Source organism: Synchiropus splendidus, chromosome 17 (assembly GCF_027744825.2).
Source record: "Synchiropus splendidus isolate RoL2022-P1 chromosome 17, RoL_Sspl_1.0, whole genome shotgun sequence".
NCBI lineage: Eukaryota > Metazoa > Chordata > Actinopteri > Syngnathiformes > Callionymidae > Synchiropus > Synchiropus splendidus.
In genome coordinates this window covers 10,279,360-10,305,623 of record NC_071350.1, presented here as the reverse complement: position 1 = coordinate 10,305,623, position 26,264 = coordinate 10,279,360, and the positions used below count along the sequence as shown (strand labels likewise).

The 26,264-nt window shown below is 41.9% G+C and overlaps 2 protein-coding genes across 3 annotated transcripts; both read left to right on the top strand.

Moving 5' to 3' along the window:
• Nucleotides 1-1,384: 1,384 nt before the first annotated feature.
• On the top strand, nt 1,385-26,264 carry zgc:100829 (uncharacterized protein LOC445149 homolog). Of its 2 annotated transcripts, none has more exons than XM_053847388.1 (8): nt 1,385-1,499; nt 10,262-10,755; nt 15,253-15,397; nt 16,331-16,424; nt 17,602-17,640; nt 17,730-17,768; nt 19,146-19,431; nt 24,468-26,264. In XM_053847388.1, exons 2-8 carry the CDS (start codon nt 10,569-10,571, stop codon nt 24,674-24,676), a joined length of 999 nt encoding a protein of 332 aa, XP_053703363.1. In that variant the 5' UTR covers nt 1,385-1,499; nt 10,262-10,568; the 3' UTR covers nt 24,677-26,264. The 2 variants fall into 2 exon arrangements, with proteins under 2 accessions (XP_053703363.1, XP_053703362.1); XM_053847387.1 differs by lacking the exon at nt 1,385-1,499 and adding an exon at nt 9,257-9,400.
• puraa (purine-rich element binding protein Aa) lies at nt 3,266-7,819 on the top strand. The gene is made up of 2 exons (XM_053847389.1): nt 3,266-3,566; nt 3,891-7,819. Exon 2 carries the CDS (start codon nt 3,965-3,967, stop codon nt 4,820-4,822), a length of 858 nt encoding a protein of 285 aa, XP_053703364.1. The 5' UTR covers nt 3,266-3,566; nt 3,891-3,964; the 3' UTR covers nt 4,823-7,819.

Sequence of the window (26,264 nt, the reverse complement as noted above, 5' to 3'; positions counted from 1 at the left end):
ATTTTTTTTAAAAATGTTGCTGTGAAATGCACTATTTTGCAGACCTAAGACACTTACTATTCCCCCAGGTGAGTCACAGGAGGTTTCAGAGGAGATGGAAGTCTGGGTCTCTCTGTACCTGCTGCTGACCCCACAACATGAACTGTTATGTACTGCACAATGATCAACTTCTCTACTTGTAAATTGCCCTAAAAGGAACATGAGTGAATATGAACAGACCCACTTGTAGAGAAGGAAATGACAGAGAGAAGTCTGTCAAACAAAACACAAGTACAGCAGAAGTTTATCAGTTATCAGACGCTTGAGCTGAAGTTTTATCCACCTTATGGAGGCGAATGTGAAGCCCAAAGACGCACACCCCTCCACCCGATAACTTCAATCATCAGTCAGGCCTAAATTGATAAACTTCAGCAGAGTAGGAACCAACCTTTACTAGATACCCATCATATGTAAACAGCCACTTGATCCTCACGTTCTGCATCATCTAGGTGTTTAGGTGTTCAATACAGCGCAACAGCATTGAACTGCTGGACCGAAGGATGATGATGAAGTATGATGAAGAACACCTGGCTGTAGTAATGACATCACAATATATAGTTTTAATTAAAAAGATAATGCTTTGCGAACTTTGTAATATTTTGAGTTGTAATACTGCATTTCATTGGGAGCATGTGCAGTAGAAATGTGTTGAGGTTATGAAGTCAGTAAAAAAAAAACCAGAAAAACAATATAAAATATAAGTAATTGATTTATTTCTTATGTTGTATTTGTATGTGAAGTCTGTTAAATAGTAGGATGAACAGGAGTACACATTACATTTTCCTTCATCTAAATGAGGAACTACTGTAGTATTGTGTTTAAAAAGCAGTTTACAAGTTGATGTACATTGACTTGAAAACTTAATTATATGTGCAGATGCCAGCCGTGTCCTCTAAAATAACAGGCATTTTTTTGTAAGAAATAAGAGCTTATATAGTATAAAGGTAACCATCTTAACTGCAGCAAATATAGTGAGTTCTTGGGCTGAGCAGAGGACTTCCAATGGTGGCAGTGATAAACCATTAATTTCAAGTGTGGTTTTTGTACCACTTTGTGTGGCACTTGAATAAATGCCCTGGATATCAAGAAGGTATTTGGATGTGTATTTTTCTCTAAAAGACAATAGTCTTTAAAGCACTAAAACAAAGTGAGAAACAGCATAAACAGCAGCATGGTGTTTGGAAAACCCACCTGTCAGTTTGAAGGCAGAGGTGCAGTTCTACAAAATCACCAGCTGAGGGCGCCAACAGTCCATTCCCACGCTGCGTGTTGACATCAGAGTTTTTGCGTGCGCGTGTGTCTCTCCGTCTGTGCCACGACTCCGTCGTTTCAAGTCCATTTTGTGCAGCGAACATAGGCAGGGCTCCTTGTCGAACCGAAGGCCTTTGGTCAATGTATCGTTTCCGGGTCGTTTTCACCCTCCAGAACCCGCCTCGACTCTGACTGAAAACACTGCGCAGGTAAGTACTGAGACCGTCCTGAAGAGGAGAGGAACGTTTGGTGACATGATATACCGGTTTAAACAGCTCTTGTGACATTTTAATACGCAGCCTAACAATAACAACGGCTTTAAGGAGCTGAAGAAATAAAAAATAAATGCCGTCCTCAGGTTAATAAAACAAGTGTCCTGTTTGGATAAAGGATGTCGGACTCCTGCTGTTTTGTTGACGGATTAAAACTTCACAAATCAATACGTAGCTTTGTCAAATGTTTTTTTTTTACACTTGAATAAAACGCTTTGTGTAGATAAAAACACGCCACATATTTTACGAAAACGCTAACTATAGTTTAGCGGCGTTTTATTTTATTTTTAACTGCGTGTTGATGAATATGTACGGCAGCTGAGATTAGGAGGGGCTTTTTGTTGTTTTATATTATTATTATTATTATTTACAATTAAGTTATTTTAATGTTAATATTTTGCGGTTAAAAAAAGAAGTTTCACGAACATAATAATTTAAATCCGCCTTTTTTGGCCTAATGTTAAGGACAGTTTTGGGACGCATGACAGCTTGTTGCTGCTTATTTAGTTCAAATTGCATCACTCAAATGCATATAAAATTAGAAGCTTTGTTTATTCTTTTTTAATTTTATTTTAATTAAGTTGTTGATATATATATATATATATATTTATTTATTTTTTTTTTTTTTTGGACTCACAAGGCAGGGAAGAAAAGGCATGCCAAGCCCAATAACTTTAACCATTTCATGCAGTAACAGATAATTTGTAAAGTATGGCAATTTAAAAATAATTAGTATTATGATTAAATAAAAATGATGGTGAATATATTAACAGTAAATTATTTTATTCACTCTTTATGAAGTCCATTGGGACATTTACCCATTTTCCAAGCTTCAAGATCCGTTCCATGAAAACTTACAAAGCGCGTAGAAAGAAGCGAATCAACTCGGAAAGTGCTTCGCGACCCTCAATAGAAAGTTTAGGGCCTCGGATTTGGCAAATTCCTGTCTTTCTTGAAACAGAATTTAAGAGTTAATTCAAAGGCCTTGTTATCCTCAGGGACTGATTGTACGCAAAAAGCAACGCATCACATGATCTAAACATCAATACGACTTTATTGTATGAGCATATGGAATTTAATGAGGAATATTTAGTGTTGGATTTTTTTTTCTTTTTACTTTTTATTTTTACATAAACTGCCAAGTTCCCATTTTATGCATGATGCAATTTGTATGTTGAAATACCTTAAAACTGTTAAATTAAAAGGATTTTAAGGAGGAAAAGTATATATATATATATATATATATATATATATATATATATATATATATATATATATATATATATATATATATATATATATATATATAATCAAATGAGTCAAATGTTTTAAAGACATGTACAATGAGAATACTTCAATGATATGTGAGGACGATCATTCACCTATAAATACATGCTGTTTTGTAAATATTGGTTGTTGTTTTGCTGTTGGTTTTTTTTTTTTTTCATTTAACTTTTATAGAAGTCCACGCAATATCGCAACGCAATATCCACGTCCCTACTGAATGTCTTTTTGCGGTTGCTTGGTTTTAGAGAGGGGGGAAAACGGTTTTCATTTCTAAATACGTATCAAACTAAACTAGCATAGCGTCGTTTTCAAATCACCTTTATTTACTCCGTTAAAAAGACCGTCACCGACAGATAATTGAAAACATGTCAGGGTTTGTTTGTGGAGATGCGCATTGACCTAATATTGTGATTCTGTAATACGTTCATGCGTCAAGTGACAATATGTGTCATAAGCAAAAATAAATAAATAAACAAAAGAAACGCAGTTATATTTACTAGTTTTAGACTTAATGCGCTTGTCATTATTGATTTCATCCAACAGGCCCAAGCATCAGAATCTAATGGCATTTAATAAATAAAAAAAACATGTAAATGAATTCATTTATTACGTGAATTGTGTAGCACAACTGAGCAGAATGTAACGAAGTTTGAGGCCGACTGTCAAGTCATTGAGAGCCTTGTTCAATTCAGGGGTTTCCTGTTCATCACTAAAAAGGTGAGGTTAATATTCTAAGGACCCAACACACATTCAGGAAGTAGAATATGGTCTCAATAACGCAATATTTTGATGTAAATAGTCAAACTTGGAGCGTTATTCGTGCTAAGTGCCTGGCCCGCTGCTTCATGCTCGTATGCCCAAATAGCGTGTTTTAATGCAATTAGCTCACTGTTGCGTTGATGGCTATATTGTTAAAAGAAAAAATATAATGTCCATTTAGTCCTATGTTAGTACCGTATGTCACAAACCCTGTTTTCTTACGTTATGACTTACTTTTTAGCTCTGAAGTCTCCTCTCGCTTTTAAATGTCCCCCTGTGTAGATCTCGCGAGACTTCCGGTTGTGACTGGCCGTGGCTTTGCAGCAGACAGAGGGAGAAGGCAGGCAGGCAGCATCATGGCGGACAGAGACAGTGGAAGTGAGCAGGGAGGAGCAGCAACGGGCCCAGGCTACGGATCTATGCACCTGGCGAGCGGAGGGGCGGGCTCGGCTGCCGGGCTCCAGCATGAGACGCAAGAGCTGGCGTCGAAGCGGGTTGACATCCAAAACAAACGCTTCTATTTGGACGTTAAGCAGAACGCCAAGGGCCGCTTCTTAAAGATAGCAGAAGTCGGGGCCGGCGGAAACAAGAGCCGCCTCACTCTTTCAATGTCCGTGGCAGTCGAGTTCCGTGACTACTTGGGAGACTTCATCGAACATTATGCCCAGCTGGGTCCCAGCAACCCGGGGATGGTACAAGACGAGCCGAGGCGGGCGCTGAAGAGCGAGTTCTTGGTTCGGGAGAATCGGAAATACTACATGGATCTGAAAGAGAACCAGAGGGGACGCTTCCTCAGGATCCGACAGACCGTTAACCGGGGGCCCGGTTTGGGATCCACGCAAGGCCAGACCATTGCTCTACCTGCACAGGGACTTATCGAGTTTCGCGATGCTTTGGCCAAACTTATTGACGATTACGGAGTGGAGGACGAACCCGCAGAGTTGCCCGAAGGTTCGTCATTGACTGTGGACAACAAACGCTTTTTCTTCGACGTCGGATCCAATAAGTACGGGGTCTTCATGAGGGTCAGCGAGGTGAAGCCCACCTACCGCAACTCCATCACGGTACCCTACAAAGTGTGGTCTAAATTCGGGAATACTTTCTGTAAATACGCCGAGGAGATGAAGAAGATCCAGGAGAAGCAGCGGGAGAAGAGGGCATGCGAGCTGCAGCAACAAGAGGAGATGCAGCCGGATGATGGAGATGAGGATTGATGGAGAACAACAAAATAACAATGCAAGAGTGACAAACATAACAAGAGAAGTATCATTAAAAAAAACTCTACTGTATAAAGAAAGAAATCTAAAGGTTTAACTGTAATGGTTTAACTCCAAGGGAGCATCACCCACAATATAAGAAACCACAACCTTGACAGTTTTGACATGTTGTCACCCATCGCTGGATGTTACCACCACTTATCCACCATTAATACAGTAACAGGCTGCTAAACAAAGTAATAATGTTATATTTGAACATTGTTTCCTACTTGACAAACATTGAACTGAGTGTTATCTCCCTTATTAACTTTTCTACCACTTAAAAAGCTATTGTAAAAAACAAATGTTTGCAATGTTCTGGGGGATGGGGGTTCCCTTGTTATGTGAGCTAATGACTTCAGCACAAATCAGAGGTTTTAATTTTTCAAACCAAAATTCTAAAAAGACAACTTTATAAAAGTTTATCACAAGTACTTACAATTCTATTTATCTGTGAGTAGAGATGTGTTTACACATGAAATATGACGAGGGCTTGGCCTGCTCTGCAAACTGTCATAGAGTATATATATATATATATGTTTAAAAGGAAATTATCGGCATTTTCTTGAAATAAGTGCTCTATTTCTTGTGCAATATGCATTACTTATAAATCAAATTTATTCACCTGGTGTGTGGATCGGAATGGTTGCCAGAGGCATTTAAAGAAATATGAATATTGTACCTTTTGTTTCAGTTGAGATTGTTGCCATGCCAATGGATATATAATAGACTACCTTTGTGTCTCGTCAATGCAATGTGTTCATTTTAAAGGTACTAAATGTGCATCTGACAGAGGAAACGCAGTGACCACATGTAGCAAAGTTGCGGGACGAACACAAGCTGAAATCCAGTAGAGAATCTAAGGTGTTGATTTTAAGTTTTCAAATTTAAAAATGGTGCCAAGGAGCGCTGTTGCTGCATGTTAACCTGCACTATATATTTCGTTGGTTCCCCAAAATATTGGCTCAAGGACCCTTCCATATGTATCTTTATCTGCCTATATTGTACAAATCTGAGTGATTTCCATCCAAAGGCTTGATGTAGTTGTAGTGGAAGTTGTCCCTAAGTACGTGAAGTAACATTGCGAGCGGAAAAGTTTCTCACACTTCCGCGGCCGGTCGACGTCCGTGGCTGTGTCGGTCCTCACAAGAGAGACCCAATGTGAAGTCCAGCGTGTTACTTTGGTCGTGTCGTCGTCGCTCCACTGAGATTTGTTGGCCCAAATGTCTACCTGGGGGTGATGAGATCTTCTTTTGGTCTAATTGTAAATATTTGGGCTGCCACACGGAAAACAACTGGTTCTAATCCAGTTCTGTCGCATCTCATAGATGTGTGTTAGCAGTTTTATAAACTCCAGAGAAACTGGCAACAATCAGATAATGCCAGATTTACCTCAGCAGCGAGTTCAATGATTGCTCCCAATGTTTAGATTGACTGGAAACCAGCAACTAGACTGTCCTTGACCATCTATTTTTGGATCCTGAGTGGTGAAGCTTAAAGTGATTGGGAGCATCCTCTTCAGCATATAAAAACAACCTGGTGCCTTACACACTCTGCATGCTTACACGCTGGCCTGGTGCTTTGGATCGCAAGTTGGCTTACTGTCGTCATTTCCTCTTTTCTTTTTACTCGTCTTTGCATCTCAGCCCCCTTGTGTGCAAGCGCACGGCTCGTGGTGCTAATAAGAGTTTGTCTCAAACTCTTTAAAAATAAGAAGCAGAGTTATCCTTTCTGCTTTTCCTTCCTTCGTCCTCGACTCCATTGCCAAGCCATCCAGGTATCGGCCTACATGTAAACATGGAAGCGGGTGGTCACCTAGATGCAAGATGATGCAGAAGAGTCGGCTCTTCACTAGCCAAGCACATTAGCGGAGGAGAGGAGGGGCCAACTGGAAACATCGGTCGAGACTTGATTTCAAATGGTGAACAAGCTCCGCTCCTCTGGTTGATTTATTTGTTATTTGGCTTTGGAAGTTCTACGTGTATGTTTTTAAGTCGCTTAATTAATCGGGAGGAGTAGCAAGCATGTCTAGTTTTTGTTCAGTTTTACATCATTTTACCTTTCAGCGTTACTATTCCACATTATTTGTAATTTTGGAATGTTTTTGCCCAGAAAATAATAATTATTTTTTATGTGCAACATTTCATCACTGTGTGCAATATCGTATGTGCCAATGGTGGCAATATATGTATATCAATTAAATATATGATTACTATTTGAACGCATGTGGCTCAATTCCATGTTTTATTTCTCATTTATTTGCACTCGAAGCTCCGGTCTGGAGCTGGAATACAGCGACCGATATATTTTCCGTGTGAGGGGTCAATGAGTTCACAGTGCCACAGTCAATGACCCTTAAACAAGGTTTATGTAGTTACTGAAGACGGATTAAAAGTACCAATTTTGTTTTCATGTGAAACAGAAGCTTTTAAGCAGTGAAATATCGACATTAGCTTCATGCTAATAAAAGGTGCTTCAGTCCGATCCGAATTATGGTGTTTGTTCTCTCGGTTGTTGTCACTAGCACTTTTGATTTCACAGGTAAATATTTACCTGACATCTCAACGAAGAATGTCTCTATTTTGTACAACCTCTTTTTGTTAAATTGGAGGGTTTTAATGCAATTCATGTACATTCAACAAATTCTGAATATTTTTATTTACCCATAAGGGAAGGAGATCTACATTTAAAAATGTCTGTTTTTGTTTTTTTTTTGTTTCATGTTGGAAAAGAGAAAAAAAAAATCCCAATATGATGAGAAAGGTATGTTTAATTCCGATGTAGTGTTGTCCACATGTCTGGCTCTACATTTACAAAGACACTAATGACCAAAGCTTAATTTTACAGCCTTGTCCGAAAACATTGCAATGAAATTCACACCACGACTCCCTAGGATAGATCAGCGTTGTACGTGTAACCTCAGGCTGTAAAATAAAGCTCGATTTGATTCTCTAATCCTCGTGACTGTTATTTGTGATCTTGTCTGTTTTGATTCTTTTATTACAATGCTTGTGTAGTGTACGGTGACTTGTTGGTTTGCTGAATTATTTTGAAAAGCTATCCGCTTTCAAAATGTGTCGTATGAGCTAATGTTTACGGGTTAAAGAATGCCTTTCTCTCTCTGTGCCTCCAGGACAAGCAAGGCCGGTCTGTGTAGCAACAATATGGTTTGAGCAACGCTTCGACAGGAAGTCCTTGTGTTGTTTTTCCCATTGCTCCAGTATCACTTAAAGAAGGACGGGAATCAATAAATAAAAAATAATAATTGCTGAATTTATAACACTTGTCTAAATTCAATTAAATTAGTTCAATCAATAGCTGCCAAACGTGGGAGTTATGCTTTATTATTTACATATTTATATCATGACTGTTTTGCTATTTATTATTTTATTATATATTCTATCAACGCAAATATTTGTGTTGTTTTTACCACTCGGACGGTTTGCTAACAATCATCCACAGTCATACATGAAAATGACAACAGTCACTCGGGGACTTAATGTAAAATATCCACTGCCTAAATGGTGACGTAATTTTTACTACGTCCATTTAACCACTAGAGAGCGCTCGTTATCTATGTATGAAAAAAGAAATGACGTCAGATGGAAGTTAAAAGGCATGACTATAAACACGAGTGGCAATTTCAAAATTGAAGCAGAATTTATCAATTTAATATGTATTTACTTAATAAAGCAATTGATTTCTCATTACCTGTTAATTATATATGATTTGCAAACGTTATATTGTGTATTTAAATACAGTATTACTACTACACTACTACTACTACTAGTTACGTCAAGTTACACTTACTCACACTACTCAATACGTTACTAATACACCGGTGAGTGATATATAAATCTAATTTATGGACAAGTTGGATAACCTATAATTCATTAATAAGGAATTATTAGAATAGTCTCTAACTAAAAATCGAATATTAAATTTGTGTTTTTCTCAATCGATAGATGTAGATGAAAAGGATCCAGCGCAAAGATACGCAGCATTTTTATTTTTTTTTAATTTTGCGGATGTTTATCAAAATGTAATATTTCTGCCCCATTTAAATAATTTCACTTCAGACTATAAAAATTGCCTGTAATATATTTCAAACACAATAAGCGAAAACGATCTTTTCTGAGTATATAAATAGCTTTCTATAACTCTAAGAAGAAAAAAAAACAACAATTTTAGCAAACTTCTCCAGCAACTAGACTAAAAAAGTCTAGTTCTTTTTTTATCATGATTTTTTCTTTGCTGCTGTGTTTATGTTATCTTCTCAAACATGCATATGCGATTATCCAAAACCTTTAAATACACCAAGACTACCTTAAGTTTGTATCATAAACGATTTCATATATTATTATCAAACTGAATGGCGTACAAAGTTCTATTCGTGCTCAGAGAGAAAGAGGGAGGAAGCGCGAGAGCGCTTATAGAATGCAGTGATGTCATCAGCCACTCATACACACACACACACTTGCAGAGTCTCAGCTTAGTTAGCATACTCTGCTGTGGAGCGGCTGCTTACATCCCACTGTGAGTACTCTCGCTAATGCTACCGCTATCTTGCCACTTCCTTCCACTTTTGTGTCACTTTCCCACCTTTTCCTCTCTTCTACCAACGGGCACTCGTCGCTATATCCCGCTCAGTGGCGGGTGGGAGTGTGAAACAAGCTTTCTTTCCCTCCAAGTGCTGCTAATGTGTTAGCCATTGTTCAATAACTCCCGGTGATTGGTGGAGTCCACTTCTCCGGACCTTGTCGGGGGGGAACCGTGCGCTCGCGGGCTCTGGCCGTGTGTTGTCCGCGACAAGCAGAAAGCGTCCGTGTTTAGATGTTGTCGTGGTCTCCGGGGGGCTGCGAGGTGCGAAGTGGAACGAGGATTTTTGGGGGAACGGGATGTGTGGTGGGAAAGAGAAGGAGGGGCGGCGGGTGGATGGTGACAGAAACTCCATTCCTTTACAGTCTCCTCCCTATACAGAGCCTGTCTGACGGAGATGTGTCGAAAAAGAACCGATATGTACATTATTGTTATTAGCTTAACATGAAACATCACTGTGTTCACGACGGTCATTGACTATGAAACAAAAAAAACGTTCCATATAGGTCGCCATTGAACGAGTTATTATACTAATGTTTTACTAAGGTAACATTCACGGCAAACTTTCGTATGTCTCCATGTAGATGCGTTGTCGTCTTAAACATGCGCAGAATGTATATTTTTAACAATGACGTCAGAGGTTATCATTCATTCACTTGGCACTTAGAATCCTCTGACGCCATTAAGACAGACTCTTTGACTTAAGATAATAGTATGCGATCTTTCCATAGTGAAGTTGGTGGTATTCAACCTTTTATTCAACCTTTGTTTCTTGTGTTTGTTTCTCTTTTCTTGCAGAGTTTGTCAACGATGATCTGAGAAGAGCTGACCTCAATTTGGGAGGGGGGTCACTGTGTGTGTGTGTGTGTGAGAGAGAGAGAGAGAGAGACAGAGAGTGTGTGAGTGTGTGTTTGTATGTAAACAAAGAAGAATGGCCTCAAACCTTCAAAAGATGGGTCAATCAAGCACCTTCCGAGACAGTCAAGAACCAGCGCCGGTCCTGTTGTGATGCCATGAGACTGTAGTTCAACACTGTCCAGGAAACCACTACCTCTGCACCAGCACTTCATTTGACTCCTGATTTGCCGTCCACGTGCCTGCCATCATGCTACAGCAGATCTTGAAGGACATGTACATCGACCCGGATGTGCTGGACGCACTAAATGAGGATCAGAAAAAGACTCTGTTCCAGAAAATGAGGCAGGAGCAGGTGCGGCGCTGGAAAGAGCGCGAGGAAAAGTTGGAGAAGGAAGGGGGAGATGCTGAGCTCAAACGGGCCAAGCCAAAAAAAGGTAAATCCTGGCTCATTTTTCCAGCGGAGCAAACTGACTAGATTTATATCTCTTAATTTCCCAAACTGTGCTTGTAATCACATTGTATTGCGGTGTCTATATACAGTAAGCAATCACTGCAACACATATAAAGAGCTGGTTCACTAACAAGCCAACGTTTCTTCTTCCTTCACATCTTCCCTGACGGGTCAAACTTTCAAACAAAGACACCACACCATCTGTGCCGCTGCTGTGACTGACAATGTGAAACGTTTCAGCCCATTTTAAGTAACTGTCCCACTGGTTATGGCAGACGCACTTCGCGGCAGCTCCGTTGTCTCAGCAGCTGTTTTACCAACGCAGACGCAGCATTTGTCCCCAACTCAATTTGGCAAGTTTAAAGTTTCCTGCAAATGTGAGCTAACAAACACCATCTGTTCCAAATTAATGTGTCCCTGAGATTGACAGTGGGAATGAAACCAGCACCAAAAATAGTCTAGACGTTTTGGGCTGCGTGTCTGACGTCTTAGATAATGTTAATATTTACACAGGCCAAGTGAATGTAGCCATCAGACTCTCTGCATGTGTTGTGTGATAGTCTGCGGTGGCTTGTCTATGGCAGACTAGAGTACAGTGGAAACTCAAGGTTGCTCATGCCATTCTGAGAGGTTTAGTTCTGATTGTTTAGGACCAAGGTCTAAGTAGGAAAACAGGCTTCGTATTATTATTATTTATTATTATTTATAGCATTCTGTTGGCTTTTTTTAGGTGCTCAGTCTACATATGAAAAATAATTGACAAATTACTATTATTTTGGCTATATTTTCCTCAATTATTTGAGCAATGCCTTTGATTTTAAACTGCTGTAAATATTGTCAACTTTCTAGATAAACAGTAGCCTCGCATCAACATTGGGCGGGAAGTTCAACATCAACGATTATTTGACATCCTAGCAAGTTCTCATTTAAACAAGTCATTATGGAAAGCTCATGGATTGGAAGAACTTCAAACTTTGTTATAATGTTAGCAATCTATTGGTGATTGACACTGTTTTGTTAGAATTATTTGAAATCAAAAACTCGTCAGACTGTTCCCAGTCCAAATAAAAAGCATGTAACTTTATCGTTTCTCCTCTCCATTTATCTAAAACCTGTCTCTAAACCAGCTAATGTAAAAAAAAAAAAACACAAGCAGGAAGCATGTGACTTATAATTGGTTTTAGCAGAACCTGCCGTCCTTTTTTTTCATACCGAGTCAACAATAAACATGTGACACCAGAAACTCAGGAAGCTGCAAGTCAGAGCTGCAACTGGTTAGACGCGTGACAGAAACTTGTCTGTCGACATTTTTATCTGCAGAGCTGGTATGAGAAACTCGACTCTGTTCCTGAATACGAAATGTGCTGTAAACTGACTCTTATGTAATCAAGTGTATAGATCCTCAAAATAAGTTCACTCGACATTTGCGTGGAAGCTTTTGAGCTAAAATGCCCGTCGTGTTATGAAACGTTTACACTCCCTCTTGTCTGTGTCTGATCTTGTCTTGTTTGTCATTTACGACTAGATAATACATCTAATGTATCTAAATATGTTATACACACATAAAAAGGAAAGATATGTGTGGCACCTTCTGTCCCAGAGTCAAAGCAGCTCTGAGCACAGTAAAGTGATCCACAATACATTCATTAATCTTCATTAGGTTTAAAGGCTTGTCTGCTCATCAGTTGTTTACTGATCTGTTTCTATTGAAGGGAGTAAAACAGCCTTCTCATCAACTGAGATGAACATGTGAGGCGTCTCTACTTTGTTAACAACAGATGACTCACTAGCAACTTTACAGTGGAGAACAAAGCTGTTCCTATTCGGTAGGAACCAGAGCGTCTGCACACAAGCCGCTGTCTCAGCTCACGTGGTGCAAACCTTTGGTTCCTCATCAGTTACAGAGGAAATGCTGGATACTTTAGATTTTCTGTTTTAAATAGGAAGCGTGCCAAAACTAGATCCTTCAAACAATCAGTCGGCAGCAAAACAGGAAGTGAGCAGGAAACCTATGTGTTTGGAAACAAAGAAAGGGTGATTTAATCTGCACAACCTTGTTATTTATCACAGCTGCTGCATAACCGGGACTGAAGCGGTTAACCAAGCAGCTAAGACTTCTTTGCTGCCTTTGCTATTGAGCAACTGCTTTTACTTCAGGATGCATCATTTCTAAACCAAGCCTATAGAAAACAGCCACTCCTTAGTAATGCGGTTAGTAATGGCTCCCCAGAGGACTGTTGGTGTCCCACTATGTCAAGTGTGCTTTTTATTAAACTTCCACAGCTCAGATCTTCCTCTTCTCACCTCTACTTTTCATTTATTGTACTATTTTTAAATCAGCTATGATGAAATGATCTGCCATGCTGATCTGTTTTGCTTCTCTTCTTTTCCTTTCGGCTACTTCCTTCAGGGCTCGCCACAGTGGATCATCTTCCTCCATCTCACCCTGTCCTCTGCTTCCTCTTCTCTCAAACCTACAAACCTCATGTCCTCCTTCAACACGTTCATAAATGTCCTCTTTGGCCTTCCTTTCCACCTTCTTCCTGGCAGCAATGTACTGGCTCTCTCTCCTCTGTACATGTCCAAACCATCTCAATCCAGCCTCTCTGACCTTGTCTCCTAAACACCTGACATGTGCTGTCCCTCTGATATACTGCTTCCTGATCCTATCCATCCTAGTCACTCCCAGAGAGAACCTCAGCATCTTCATCTCTGCTACCTCCAGCTCTTCCTCCTGTCTTTTCCTCAGTGCCACTGTTTCCAAACCATACAACATTGCTGGCCTCACCACCCTTTTGTACACTTTCCCTTTCATCCTTGCTGACACCCTTTTGTCACGCCTGACACTTTTCTCCAATGATTCCATCCTGCCTGCACCCGCTTCTTCACCTCTTTCTCACACTCTCCATCACCCTGGACAGTTGAGCCTAAGTACTTAAAATCTTCCACCTTCTTTATCTCTGCATCCTGTAACTTCTCTAACACACATGCATTCCGTCTTACTGCGGCTAACCTTCATTCCTCTCCTTTCTAAGACATACCTCCACCTCTCCACCTCTCCACCTCTTCACTTGCTCCCTGCTCTCACCACAGATCACAATGTCATCTGCAAACATCATCTTGCATATTTGTGCATCTTCAAATGTGGTTTGTTGTGTCTCTGAAAACGGTTTATTGTGATGCTTTGTGTTTGATATCTTATTACATAATATAAGAGGATATCTAATCAGACCAATACGGTACTCATCATTCAAAACGGTTCACCAGCGGTCTGGCTTTGAGACCCATCCTCTCCCCTGCTGGGACCCAAAAAAAGTGAATATATTGATTGAAAGAAATCAGTGAAATGGTCAACCAAAATGTATGAATAGATAATGTGTTTGCGTATTAATATTAATAGTTGGGAAGACAACCTCCTTTTAAGGAAGTCTGCTGAGGAGGACTATTAAGGTTGCATGATACGCTTTGCTGTTTTCTTAATCGTCTCACACCCGTCATTGAAAAGCACAGCTTTAACTGTTTTTTTCTGTTGTTTTTGTTGTTCATGGTGACTGATAATAACAGCTCATCCTCCCCGCCCGTCCACTCCAGTATCTGTTTCAGTATCTGTTTATATTTAAGCTTATTGGGGAAAAAAAAAGATGAATGTCGAAGCTTGCCTTGAACTCAACCTTACTGCTATAATGTTTGGTTAGTGGTGGCGGCCATTTCAAAACACTGGTGTAAACTGTAAATCTAGCTCAGTTGCACCCGTCTGACCCCACCATCTTGCTGTCAATCGTGAATGTGAGCACGTTTTTAAGGCACATCCTGCTGGCTGTTTTCCGTCTTCATCCCATGATAGCTCGGTGGAATGTCGTCCACAGGGCAGGCTGGCAGAACCAGTTCACCTCAAAAGTTTCCCATCCAGTTTTTGTCTCACCCCATCAGCCTGCGTCAGCTGCTGTGTCTGGGATGTCTTTGTAATCCCACACAGTCACAAGGTCATGTTTGGCACTTTTTTGATCAATGCCGTGTGACTGGAAAGTTATCATACTCCTTTGTGTTTAGTTTCTGTTCACTTATTTCTTGTCGATCATTGCTCGATGCTCTCCTGATCAATCTCATTCTTCATGATGAATCTATATTCATCTGTAATACCTTCTCCTGTTGAGACAGCTACTGAGTCTTTCAGGCTAACCAAAACAAAAAAAAGCAGGACTTAAGAGGGACTTTGGTCAGTTAAAAGGAATTCACACACAAGTGTAAGAAATTTCCCTTCATATTTGTTTACTGGTTGTCTTTGAAAGCATTATCGTGGATGTTTATTCTTCTCCATCTGTTTCTTTTCTGTCTGTGATCTAAAAGCAGCCTGATTTATTTGAACAGTTCTATTTAAAAAAAGTGACAAGTCATGAATCAATTTGTTGAGAAATGAGTCTGGACAAAACTGAAACCTTTATTTATCTCTATATTCATTTGTTTTTGTTTTCTTCGCCAGCCAACAGCAAGAATGTGAGCTGGCTTCCCGGTCGGGACGGGGACGTGGCGGTCGTTGTGATCGGGGAGGTGGACGAACTGAGCTCCAAATTCATCTGTGCGGGATTAGGAGAGAAAAAAGGGCCTAGTCTTCAGAACAGCACAAAGTAAGGAAGGCTTTTCGATGTGTTGCTTCCTTTCCAGGTGAGCGATGGATTAAAAACAAAACATGAGAAGCGACCGGGTTCAAAACAAACTCCTACCATTCTCTGAGTCATTTGATCTCAACCTGTGTAGATGTATGATGACATAACCGTCCATATTTTCATTCCAGAATTAATCGAGCTCAGTTATGTAATATGTATTGCTCTTCCTTCCAACTCTATTTTTCTTGAGATGCTAATTAACCCTATGTGACCTGCCACAATTTTACCATTGTCTTGACAAAATTATTGGTGTTATTTTCTGAATATGATCAACATGTTTTCTAATATGAACATTAAATAAATGAAAGTAGGAGTTTTGACGTTATTTATAGTCGTTTCATTGGCAAGCTTTGAACATTCTGTCAGTTCAGGGAGGGAGCTGCGGCGCACGTTTCCGCTTTCGTGCAGTTAAAAATCTGCAAGTATGTTGCAAGAATTACCGCCTCATGTTATCAATTTCAAAATCAGGGAAGTTCACGTTGATGTGTGCTTAATATGATGTCACTTTGAAGAGGAAACAACAGAAACGGGTTGTAGAAAAGTCAAAACCTATTTCAACTGGCTCTTTGGTTAAGTCACAGATGCTCTTTTACTTGAAAATGTAGATTAAATTATGATTAATTTAGCGCTTGTCTGTTAAGAGATTAAGACGCTGAGTCAGCTGACTAGAAGGAGAATGACCTGCTGCAGTAACATCTAATGGGAAATGAGTTACATTTAATAGCTGTTGTCTCCATCAAATTATAATCCAAACATTGTTGCAACATCACACAATGAGCCCCTAAAGAATGGGAGCATTTTCTTCTTTTTATACTGTGAACAAGAGACTTAATGTATCCATTGGGCTTAATAAATTTCTCATTGGCAACATTTTTTTTGTCATCTGTGTTGCAGCCATCGGACCATCTTGAAGAGCAAAGAAGGAGCGAAAACAGAGCGACAGATCCTTCCTCCAAAAACTCAAGCAGGTGTCTCATTGAGTTTGAAGGTACATCTGAGGTCAGAAAAAGCATGCAATGAATGGCCGTCGCTATTTCGGGAAGTGACGACGAGAAGCCTGTAGTTTGTGTCTTCACTTTGCGGCAAATATTTACCCCGGCAGCTGCACTATTTCATCCAACTCAATGACCTAAAAAGGCAATAAGTCATCTGGGTTGAGGGGCTTCTCAGGAAAGGTTTCTGTCTTAGTTGTTCTCAAGGTGGAAGTTCCTGTGCTTGGATGATAATGTTTATACTGACCACAAATAAAATACAATATAACTTTCTTCCACCCTGCTTTTATACATTGATACAGCCTTTTTATTTAATTGTTACAAAAAATAAAATGAAATGATAAATAGATGGCAAATTTCTTTGCCAACCTTTATCTGAAACAAACCTTCAGATCATTTAAGAATTGAAGACTCAAATCAGGAAACGGTTTGTTACCTCGCCTCTAATTGTTGAGTCACACACACGTGGGTTTAAACCTGCTTACAGTATCAACGTCAGGTTTCTGTGAAGCTCTACTGGTTTGGCAACCGTTATTCTTTTTTTAGATTTTTAACCTGACTCATATGTGTCCAACCAGTTGATAGCCCCTTTTGTTTTATCAAGTTTCACTAACTGTACGTCGTCATATAATTAAAGTGTAAAATGTTCTATTCACATGTATATCACTTTTTTTGGCTCCTTCTGCTATTAAACAATCATCAGTGACATGCTCAATTATTGTGACAGGAGCCTAATCTTTCATAAATTGTCATATTTATGCAGCATAAATCACTTATGTTCATGAATAATTCTCCATTAAATGGGACGCCACTGTCAGGATTCTCACGGAGCTGGATCATATCCACGTCGGAGGTGTTTTGTTAGTGGGAGAGCTGTTGATTTTTGGAGCCGGAGGTGGCCGCAGCGGTTGGGAGGACGCCTCCCGCTTCACACTATCTTTATAAGAGATTCCAGTGTTGTCATAGCAACCCTGAATGGTTTCATCTGGCCCAACCGCGACGAGGTAAATCTGCTGCTGCTGTTGCAACACGGTAGTTTACTGGAAACCACTTCCTCCGTGGTTTCACATGCATCAGATATGTCAGAGTTCACCCTTTCAAGCTACTTAACTTTGAGGGCGAAAGAAAGATCCCTTGTCTGTTATGTCGTTTTTAACATACTTCTAATTTCAGGGGAAATCTGAAGAGACGAGTGCCTTAGTCCCTCTGCTGGTGAGTTGAGAGAATTACGGGTGCAAATACAGCCCTCATGGCGTTGCTGCAGCATGAACAGTCATGTAATGTCTTTGTTGAACCCACAGGTGTCAGCAAGCGAGCGTCCATCCTCAGCGACTGAGAAGGTACGAAAGTCTTTGAACACGTTCTGGTGGCTCTGCTCTGAATGAATTCAACAGGGTTTTTGTGCAGTCAGTGTAATTCTCCACTGAGCTGAGGTTGTCTTGTACCTTGGAGATCATAAAGGCAGTCAAATCTGCTACTACTTCTACTAATACTACTACTACTAAATAATAATAATAATCATAATAATAATAGTTCTAGATCCTTTGCATTGTTTTTTTTATTCCTTTTTTCTTCTTCTGGACAGTCATCTGGTGCTCACTGGGTTGGAGGACCCAGGAGAGATCCAGGACGTGCTTAAGTGCTTGTTTCTCTCAGCTGTTCTGGGAACTTCTTGGTGTTCCCACAGCAGATCCTGAGATGTCTATGCAGAAGGTCAAGACTAATCTGTCTATGTTGTTGTTGATATTAAAGTTTAGAGTGAATTAAATAGGTGTTTGTCCTCGCCCTATTCTTTGTTGTGGGCAGCTGGGATAGACAGGCTTCTTGTTTAGACGTGTCTGGCTTGTCATGATTCAGCAGCTGCTGGGGCTGGAGGTCACGTAGCTTACAGTATTTAATGGCATTCTCCAAACATCCCACTAGATGTCACTAGATTTGACAGCAACTCAAACTGTAGGCTTTTGTGTCTGACAATCCCGTCCTCTGTGACTAGCAGGAAATGGTTGCTGGGCCAGCTGTCCCCCTCACTCCCTCTCTGTGGATCATATTTCTCCCAGAATTCTCCTTCTGTGCGCCGGTTGAGCTGCCGCACCCATCAGCGCTCTCTCTCTCTCTCTGAGGAACAGCTGAACCGAACTGTCCTCCCACCGGTTCAATCACAGCTCCAGCCTTGAGTTGTTCCGCCGCACTCCTGCCTTTGTGCGTATGTGCCAATGCAAATGTGTGTGTAGGTGACACACACGGTCGGCGAGAAAAGCTGAATCAGAGAGGCGAGGCAGGATTTGTGGACGGCCCCCGGAACAGATGGTTGATGAACTTGATCAGGGAATTAAAATGCCAGAGAGAGAGAAAGCATCAGTCGCAGATGGATGGGATTGTGAGGAAGTCTCCTGAGGTTTGGGCGCTGAGAGGAGAAATTCTCAGTGTTTTTCCTCCTCCAGCATGGAAGAGTGTTTCCATCTCTCCTTGTGTCTGAACATCTGTGAACGACGGCCTGAATACGACTCAATACAAACTGTAAACCATCAAAAATCCTATGAAATATCTGACATTTTTGACAGGTGTTGTGATGCTTTGGTCTGACCTACTTCCTTCATGGTAACAGATAAATAAGTGAAACATAACTTCTGAAGATTTATAGATTTCCCTTAAAAAAAAAAAAAAAAAAGAATCACTGCCATATTAAATTAGAGAATTCATTCGTCTCTCATCTTCAGCCGGAACTGCAGGCCGTGGAAGAAAAGTCCGTTCCTCAGACCTCCATCTGCTCCCGGCCTCCCATGAGAACCGGTCATGTCAACGTAAGACCGGCTTCTGCGAATGTGGCGCCAGGCTCTGTCAACACGAGACCCGGCGTTGCAAATCTGAGGCTGGCCTCTGCTGCTGCTGCACCTCCATCATCCAGCAGCGACGTCAAGACAGACTCCGGGCCAGCGACGTCAGCTGCCAAAGGTGACTCTCAGGCGGCCGAGACTCAGACGCGGAACCAAATGCTGGAGAAAGGTCAGTGAGCATTCCATTTTGGGAAGTCTTGGTCGCAAGATCGATCTGGTGTCGCCTTAGATGTTATACTCTTAATTGATGCACTTCTGCTTCAATAAATCCTCTTGGCAGGATGGAAAAAAATGTTATGGAATCACAAGGGAATTGAAGCAAGGATGTAAGCAAGCATGGTGTAACGTTAACATGATACTTAAAGTGAAAATATGTGCGTTAAAAAGATTGTTCCAAGCAGCGATGACACCGTCTCCTTATGCGATGAGTAGTCATCCAATTAAAGTCAAGCTTGACTATCATGAAAGTGAAAGGAGCAACATTAAACAAGCAAACAGTGACTTTCTGGCTGCAGAGCAAAGAGGCCCCTGCTGGATAGATTTTCACTGCTGCAGTAAGGACGAAGGATTTATTTCCTGGAACCAAATGTGCTCGCCAAATCGTGCCTCAGCCGGCTGGAATCTTTATGGAGTGGCAGAGTAAAAAGAGGCCAGCCTTGAGGGGAAGAAGCTTTAGATGGCTGGTGTTCGTGCCCCGGTGTGCCAGCGCACACCTGCTCATTTCTGCCGCGCCGTCGTGGCTGAAAAATACCTCTTGCTTTATTCCTGAGATTTATTTGATCCAGTTCGCGACGGGCTTTTGTCTCAAAATGTCTCATCTAGATTAAGTGTGATGCTGGAGGGAAGTAGCAGGTGATACCCCTGCGATCTAACGGAGGAGCTAACCAAATATGACCGCAGTTTTTCTCACAAATGTACTGGTTAATTATTCATTTGCTGAATAATCTTAGAGCATCTTAAAGGAGTGAATTACTGAATTGAGAGCTGCACTTCAGACTGTTTTTTTTTCAAATGGCAGGACAGTAGATAGTGGATAGTAATGCCGCAAGTTGGTCTTGATTCCTGTTGAGGCACTCCGGTTTCCTCCCACACTTCAAAAACATACAGAGGTTGCTTAATTTGGTAACAGTTTTCGACCTTTGTTTATTGTGAAAAGGTCACACTCTACACACTGGTGTGGGAGCTGTATGAGGAATCCTGAGAGAGGGTGTCTGCAGTTGAGGGTGACACTAGGGAGCAGCAGTGAGTGGCAGAGTGGAGGGAGGCTTCTGAAGTATTTGGATAAGATAAAACAAAATGATACTTTGGATCTGCATCTGTGAGTGTGTTGGTGCTGACGGTGGCAGTGATTGTGATGCCGAGGACATTTTTTCTTCTTAGAAGTTCTCAACCTAAACATTTTCACCCTCTCTAATGATACTTTTTATCTTATTAAACATAAAATAAAGGATAAAGGAAGAAACTGCATCGTTTATATGGCGCTTTTGAAGATATCGCAGTCACACTGGTGGCACTGAATGATCACCACTATGATCATTCTCAAGCATTCACACGAGGAAAGGTGGTTTCGGTGTCTTACCCCAGGGCTCCACGACAGGATAGCATCTTTGATGTAGCATGAATCAAAGCTCCTCAAAATCAAATAAATACCAGGTCACTTTGTGATGAGAGTCTAAAACAACTCTCACTGTCTCCCACATGTTCAAGTGGTTGTCTACATCATTTCTGGATTAAAAAATATTTTTAGCCATCTCATCTGTCGGGTGCAATTCACTCGTATCTAGTTTTCAACTGGTAAAATGATTCAGAGAGGTGATTTTGTGGTCGGAAATACCTAATTGTATTTTTCAGTTCCCTCTGAGAGTCTGTGCATCAACTGCCGCGAAATATTATGAATTAAGGCAAAAACTCTTTCACCACACAGTGACCCACTTAAGCAGATTAAGCCATAGCAAGAAGGGGTGGTTTGCAGCATCTAGTGGTAGAACGCGGTACTACAATTCTTTCTCGAGCAGTTGGGAACAAAAGAACACTCTGTTAAATAAAACTCATCAGATGCTAATAATAAAACCCTCAGATTTAAGGCTCGACTTTGGGGAGGGACCCAGGGACCCCAAAAAGTATGCATACTAAAAATATATTTCAAAATGTTTTTATTCATTAGGTCAACGATGCTCTTTTCTGGATCGTGACTCAGCCTTTTCCCGCTTCAAGATCTTACATTTCTAGCTTGAGTGCAGGTGTGTTTGGAGTTTTGTGAGTTTGTTATAGGTTTGATTTTGCCCCAAACTGTTATTTGTTTGCATATTTAATTGATGAATCTGAATAATGGTGTGCGATGATGCCTGTGAAGGTTAGTGGCTCCAGGTCAGAGGTGAATGTCATGATTTCAAATGGCAGCCGGGGAAGAGGATGTGAAAGGCACATCTGGCACAGCTGGGGCAGCCGTGGGACGACAATGCAGACAGTGTCCGTCCTTGACAATGGCAGGAAGCTGGTGGAGTGACAAAGGAGGACAACAACAGATCGTCTATCAGCTTTTCTCAGTGGAAATAATTCCTGTGGCGTTTTAGCAATACTAAACACAATGAATTCAGTTACATTATTGATCAACTTTTATGATATGAAAATTGCCTAATACGGCTTTACTTATTGTCTCTTCACACAGGAGTCATTGTTCAGATTATCTCCCCGGCTGTCTGTTTCCATTCCAAAGCAAACTTGACGCATCACTTCGGGGAATAAGAGGGACAGAATCAAGCGTGGAAATTGGTTTAAGGAGGTCATAGCTCCGGTGGCATCATCTGATGAAGGCCACAAGTTAGAACGTGTTGATTCCACAAAGGCTCTTTCTTGGCCCCACATGCGCCACTGAATTCATTTATTTATTGTTTTGACCTCAGGAGACATTTTTACTCGCGCCACCAGCGTGGTGCTGCTTTTGTGACGTGAGCCGAAACACCCGGAAAATGTTCTCAGCTCAGGTGTCATTGAATCTACTTGGGTCAGCTTCATCCAAAGTTCGAATATGTTGTGTTGGCATTTCATGGTTGCAGGTCTTGTTGGGACCACACCAGATAGACTGAAATTTAAATATATGGTTTATATACTAACACGGAAACCACCTGTATTATATATTTTCTGACAAGGTTTTGATCATGTAAAGCAATAAAGTGGAGTCATCTCCTGGCGCAAGCTTGTGTGCGTTGCGTGTGTTGATGTTTATAAAACCTTCCCTGTCAGTCGGTCTCTCTTCTCTCTCTTCACCTTCAGAGGGAAGGACACGCATTCCAGCGCCGCTTCCCGACTCTAGCCCTGGGCGACGCTCAGCTAGAGCTGATAAGTGACAGGGGCCCCAGCCCTCCCCCCCACCGCTTCCCCTCCGCACAGGAGCCCTCCACACACATGCAAACATGCAACCTGCTCACCTCCGTTCCTCTCTGTCCACATTCAGTGGGGAAATTCCGCCCCATTTCTGCCCCCTCCTGTGCCATCTCCGCCACGGACGGCGCGGTCTTTAAAAAGATAGATTGGTCTTTAATTTTTGTTCTCGCCTCCTCGTCTCCTCACTCCCCCCCGTCGCACCTCCCCAAGACCACTTTCTTTTCTTTGTCCTGCCCTTTACAGGCCAGATCTTATAAACTGAACCTGGATTTTTCAATCTTATTTCAATGGTTTCCCCCCCTAAATTGGTGCTGGTTTAACCTCAACCCCATTTGACAAACAGTGCGACTTGGAGCGCAGGTGGAGACTGTGTGTTTGTGAGGACTTCGCTGACAAATGACCTTTGACAATATTTTGGGTGTGTTAGGACTGGTTACACAGGGTGATGACGACGTTACAGGTGTGTAAGTGGAGCATCTCAGACCTGCTGAAAAAAAAAAAAACACCCTGACCAAGAGTGTTGTCGTGTCTGCGTTCATCGGCGCTACTCCGTGCGCGTACGGGTGCGCTGGTGTGTGCGTGCCTGAATGCGTGTCAGCCTCAATTGCTGGAGCCCATCCAAGGTTTCCGTGGTGACCGCACAACACAACGAGACAATCAGAGGCAAACCCACGCAGCGCAGCGAGAGGACATTAAGACAGGAACTGCAGGTCAAAGGTCAGCGGAAGGCTGGGTGAGAGAGAGACCGGGGGAGACGGAAGATGAAAAGGAAGGTGGAAAAGAAGTCGGCAAGAGCGAGTGATGGAGAGTAAACAAAAACAAAGGTTACTGCATCCTTAAAAATCTCTCCCGCGCCTGCAAGACTTTCAGGCGACAAGGAGCCCCCTGTGAGGCTCCGGCGGTGGCCCACCTCTGCGTGTCTGTCAGAGACGGTCGCATGCGTGACTGAATCCATGAGCAAAGGGGCGGCGTGAGGCAGCTTGGTTCTACGTGTGTGTGCGCGCGACCGTGTACTCGCACTGGAAGTGTAATGTGAGAACGTGCATCTTCTTTCTTAAAATGCAACTCTGTTTGTGCGTGTCTACGCCGTATTGTGTGCGTGCACACGTGAGTGTGTTCCTGGAGCCGCGCACGCAGGCGCTCTCACATGTCTCTGTCCCCGGGGATGACGCTAAAAATATGTGGCTCCTCAAGCCTTCTGGTGTCTGAGCAGCGTCTGTCTGCTCTCCATTGCCGTCCCTGCGGCCCCCCCCACACACACATCCCCACCCCTCCCTTCCCTCCGCTACTCCTGTTCCCTTCCATTCCTCCCTCAATTACACCCTCTTCCAAGCACGGCACCTCAGCAATCTCACACACACACACACACACACACACTTCGGCCAGCTGTGTCCCCACTGCACTTCCACTCAGGATGACCTGTGCTCAGCCAGTGTTGGGTAAAGGGAGGAGGATGGAAAAGAGGTCAGAATGGAGTGAAGAAAGCTGCAGGAAGAGTATGGAGTGGGGAAATGATTCAGGTAATGCAGGAAAACTGCACCCTGGTTTCACCGTGGACACTTGCTGAAGTGACACTCTGACGTGAGGCTGTGCAGCAGATGTTTTCCTCCTCTGAAGTAGCCATAACTCTCATAATTACATTCCTTGACCATTGATGTTGTTTATTATTGTTTGGTCTCCGACCTGGGTTCTGACTGGGGACACCCTGGACAGGAGGCCATTAACTTTCATTGTCTTTTTCCATTGTGTTTCTCAACACCAGAGTGCGTTTTTTTTATTTTATTTTTTTTTACTGTTAATAACTCCCTCTGTGTTTTTCAGATGTTACACCAACTCTCCAGAAGGCCAACTCCGAGGACGCGGGGACGGCGCCGACCCCTGCGGGACGAGGGAGGGTGGCGCAGCTCATGAAAACCTTCAGCACTGATAGCACTACACCTCCCGCAAAGACTCCCGCTCGCGGCATCAAACCCCCACTGCCCTCCAAGCCCGGCCACTTGCGCGTGACAACCTCGCCAACAGTCAGGTAATTCCGCTACACTGGTGCAACGGCAATCTGGGACAAAAGCTGGACTCTTACAGTGGCAGTCCAGCCTGTGACGTCATGGGAAGGGTTGCCGCCTGTCGCCAAAGCACAGCAGGGGATATGCTTGAATGTATCATTGTGTTATTTGTTGACTGCGCCAGTACTGTAAACATCATGCGGCAAGACTCCAAAGTAAAGACTCTTTTATATTGAAGATACTTTTCTAAACCCTTACTTTGTTTTCAAAGGAAATAAAAGCATTAACATTGAATTAATCATAACTTGAGACAAGTCCTCATGTGGTGAAACTTTGAATAATATCTGCTGGACCAAGCATTTCCAAAATTAATAAAAATGGTGGAAACAAATTGGAGGAAAAGCGACGTTTATGTACAAGTCAGGAGGTTAAAAATAAATTTATATGTGGCCTTATTTGGGGTGTATTTTACCAGGCACCAACTGTCCTTCCGCCATTCTCACCTTGACATAAGTCCAGCTATTAATAAGTCATTCCCACGCCACACTGTTCCAACTAGTGCTTAGATTCCAGTCAAACTTTAAAAGTTTGAAGCAGTCTGGACCAGGGGCTCGCATGCAACCAAACCCCCCCAGCAGGGAGCAGCTTTGAGTTTGAGTCTCCTCTTCAGTTCCAAGCAAGTTAAATCAAAGTTTCACCATCAGGATACACCTAAAGGTCTTTCCCACTCCGGGGACATTTTTAATGTGCAATCAATTCACACATCAATTTTCATCTGCTCTCCGGTTTCAATGATGGATATCTTCACGCTCAGTTTTGCCCTCGCAAAATTGAGCTGTTAGTTCTCTATCGAAGACGGTTTATTTATGTGTGGAGGAATAATAATTTGTGACGCGACATCCTGTTGTTCCGATCGATAAGGGAGCCGTGTTTGTTTAGACAGCCGCCCGTCTTTTTATAAGAAGATATAAAAAGCTGTGGACGCTGCGAACGTGAGGACGAAGCAGAGCCAAACAGCTGGATATGAAGACAGTCGCTTTAAAACATGTCTGAAGTCAGTCGTCGTTCTGGACGGATGACCCCGATCCAACCCGTTTGACTCTTATCATGGGGATCAGTGTAAATAGATTTATGTTTTGTGCCAAGCGTTTAAGGTTTTCGCCCAACGTTGCTCTACCACTGTAAATGCCTATGAAGTTAGCCAGAATTGGCCAAAAAGCATGGTTTATCTTTTAACAAAAATGAGGTACAGTTGTGTCGGCCATCAAACTGTCTTCACCGTCATGCTGCTTATTTCATGTATTATATCTCACCCGCCCACCTGCTTGCAACATGAAACTATTATGAACCAATGACACGTGCCAAACGCTTCGCCTAGCTGAGGTTTGTTGCCAAATAATTCCACTTTGCTCTTTCTTATTGCTCTTTTTTTACGTGTTCTCAGTGCTGGTTTATGGACCTGTGGTTGACCATCATGTCTTTTGTTTTTACATTTCTATATGGAAAATAGCGTTTTGTATTGGGACTATTCTTGTAAATCTTAAAGACAGGTGTATCTTTGATGTCATACTCTGGTGCAATCAAAGAAACATGAAATAAAAATACCTTGATAGTT

Bases quoted from the DNA above. Each gene is read 5' to 3' on its own strand.
- puraa (XM_053847389.1), top strand. From the start codon at position 3,965: ATGGCGGACAGAGACAGTGGAAGTGAGCAGGGAGGAGCAGCAACGGGC.
- zgc:100829 (XM_053847388.1), top strand. From the start codon at position 10,569: ATGCTACAGCAGATCTTGAAGGACATGTACATCGACCCGGATGTGCTG. The intron at 17,641-17,729 runs GTGAGTTGAGAG...TTGAACCCACAG, and splicing joins GTGCCTTAGTCCCTCTGCTG to GTGTCAGCAAGCGAGCGTCC. The intron at 19,432-24,467 runs GTCAGTGAGCAT...TGTGTTTTTCAG, and splicing joins GAACCAAATGCTGGAGAAAG to ATGTTACACCAACTCTCCAG.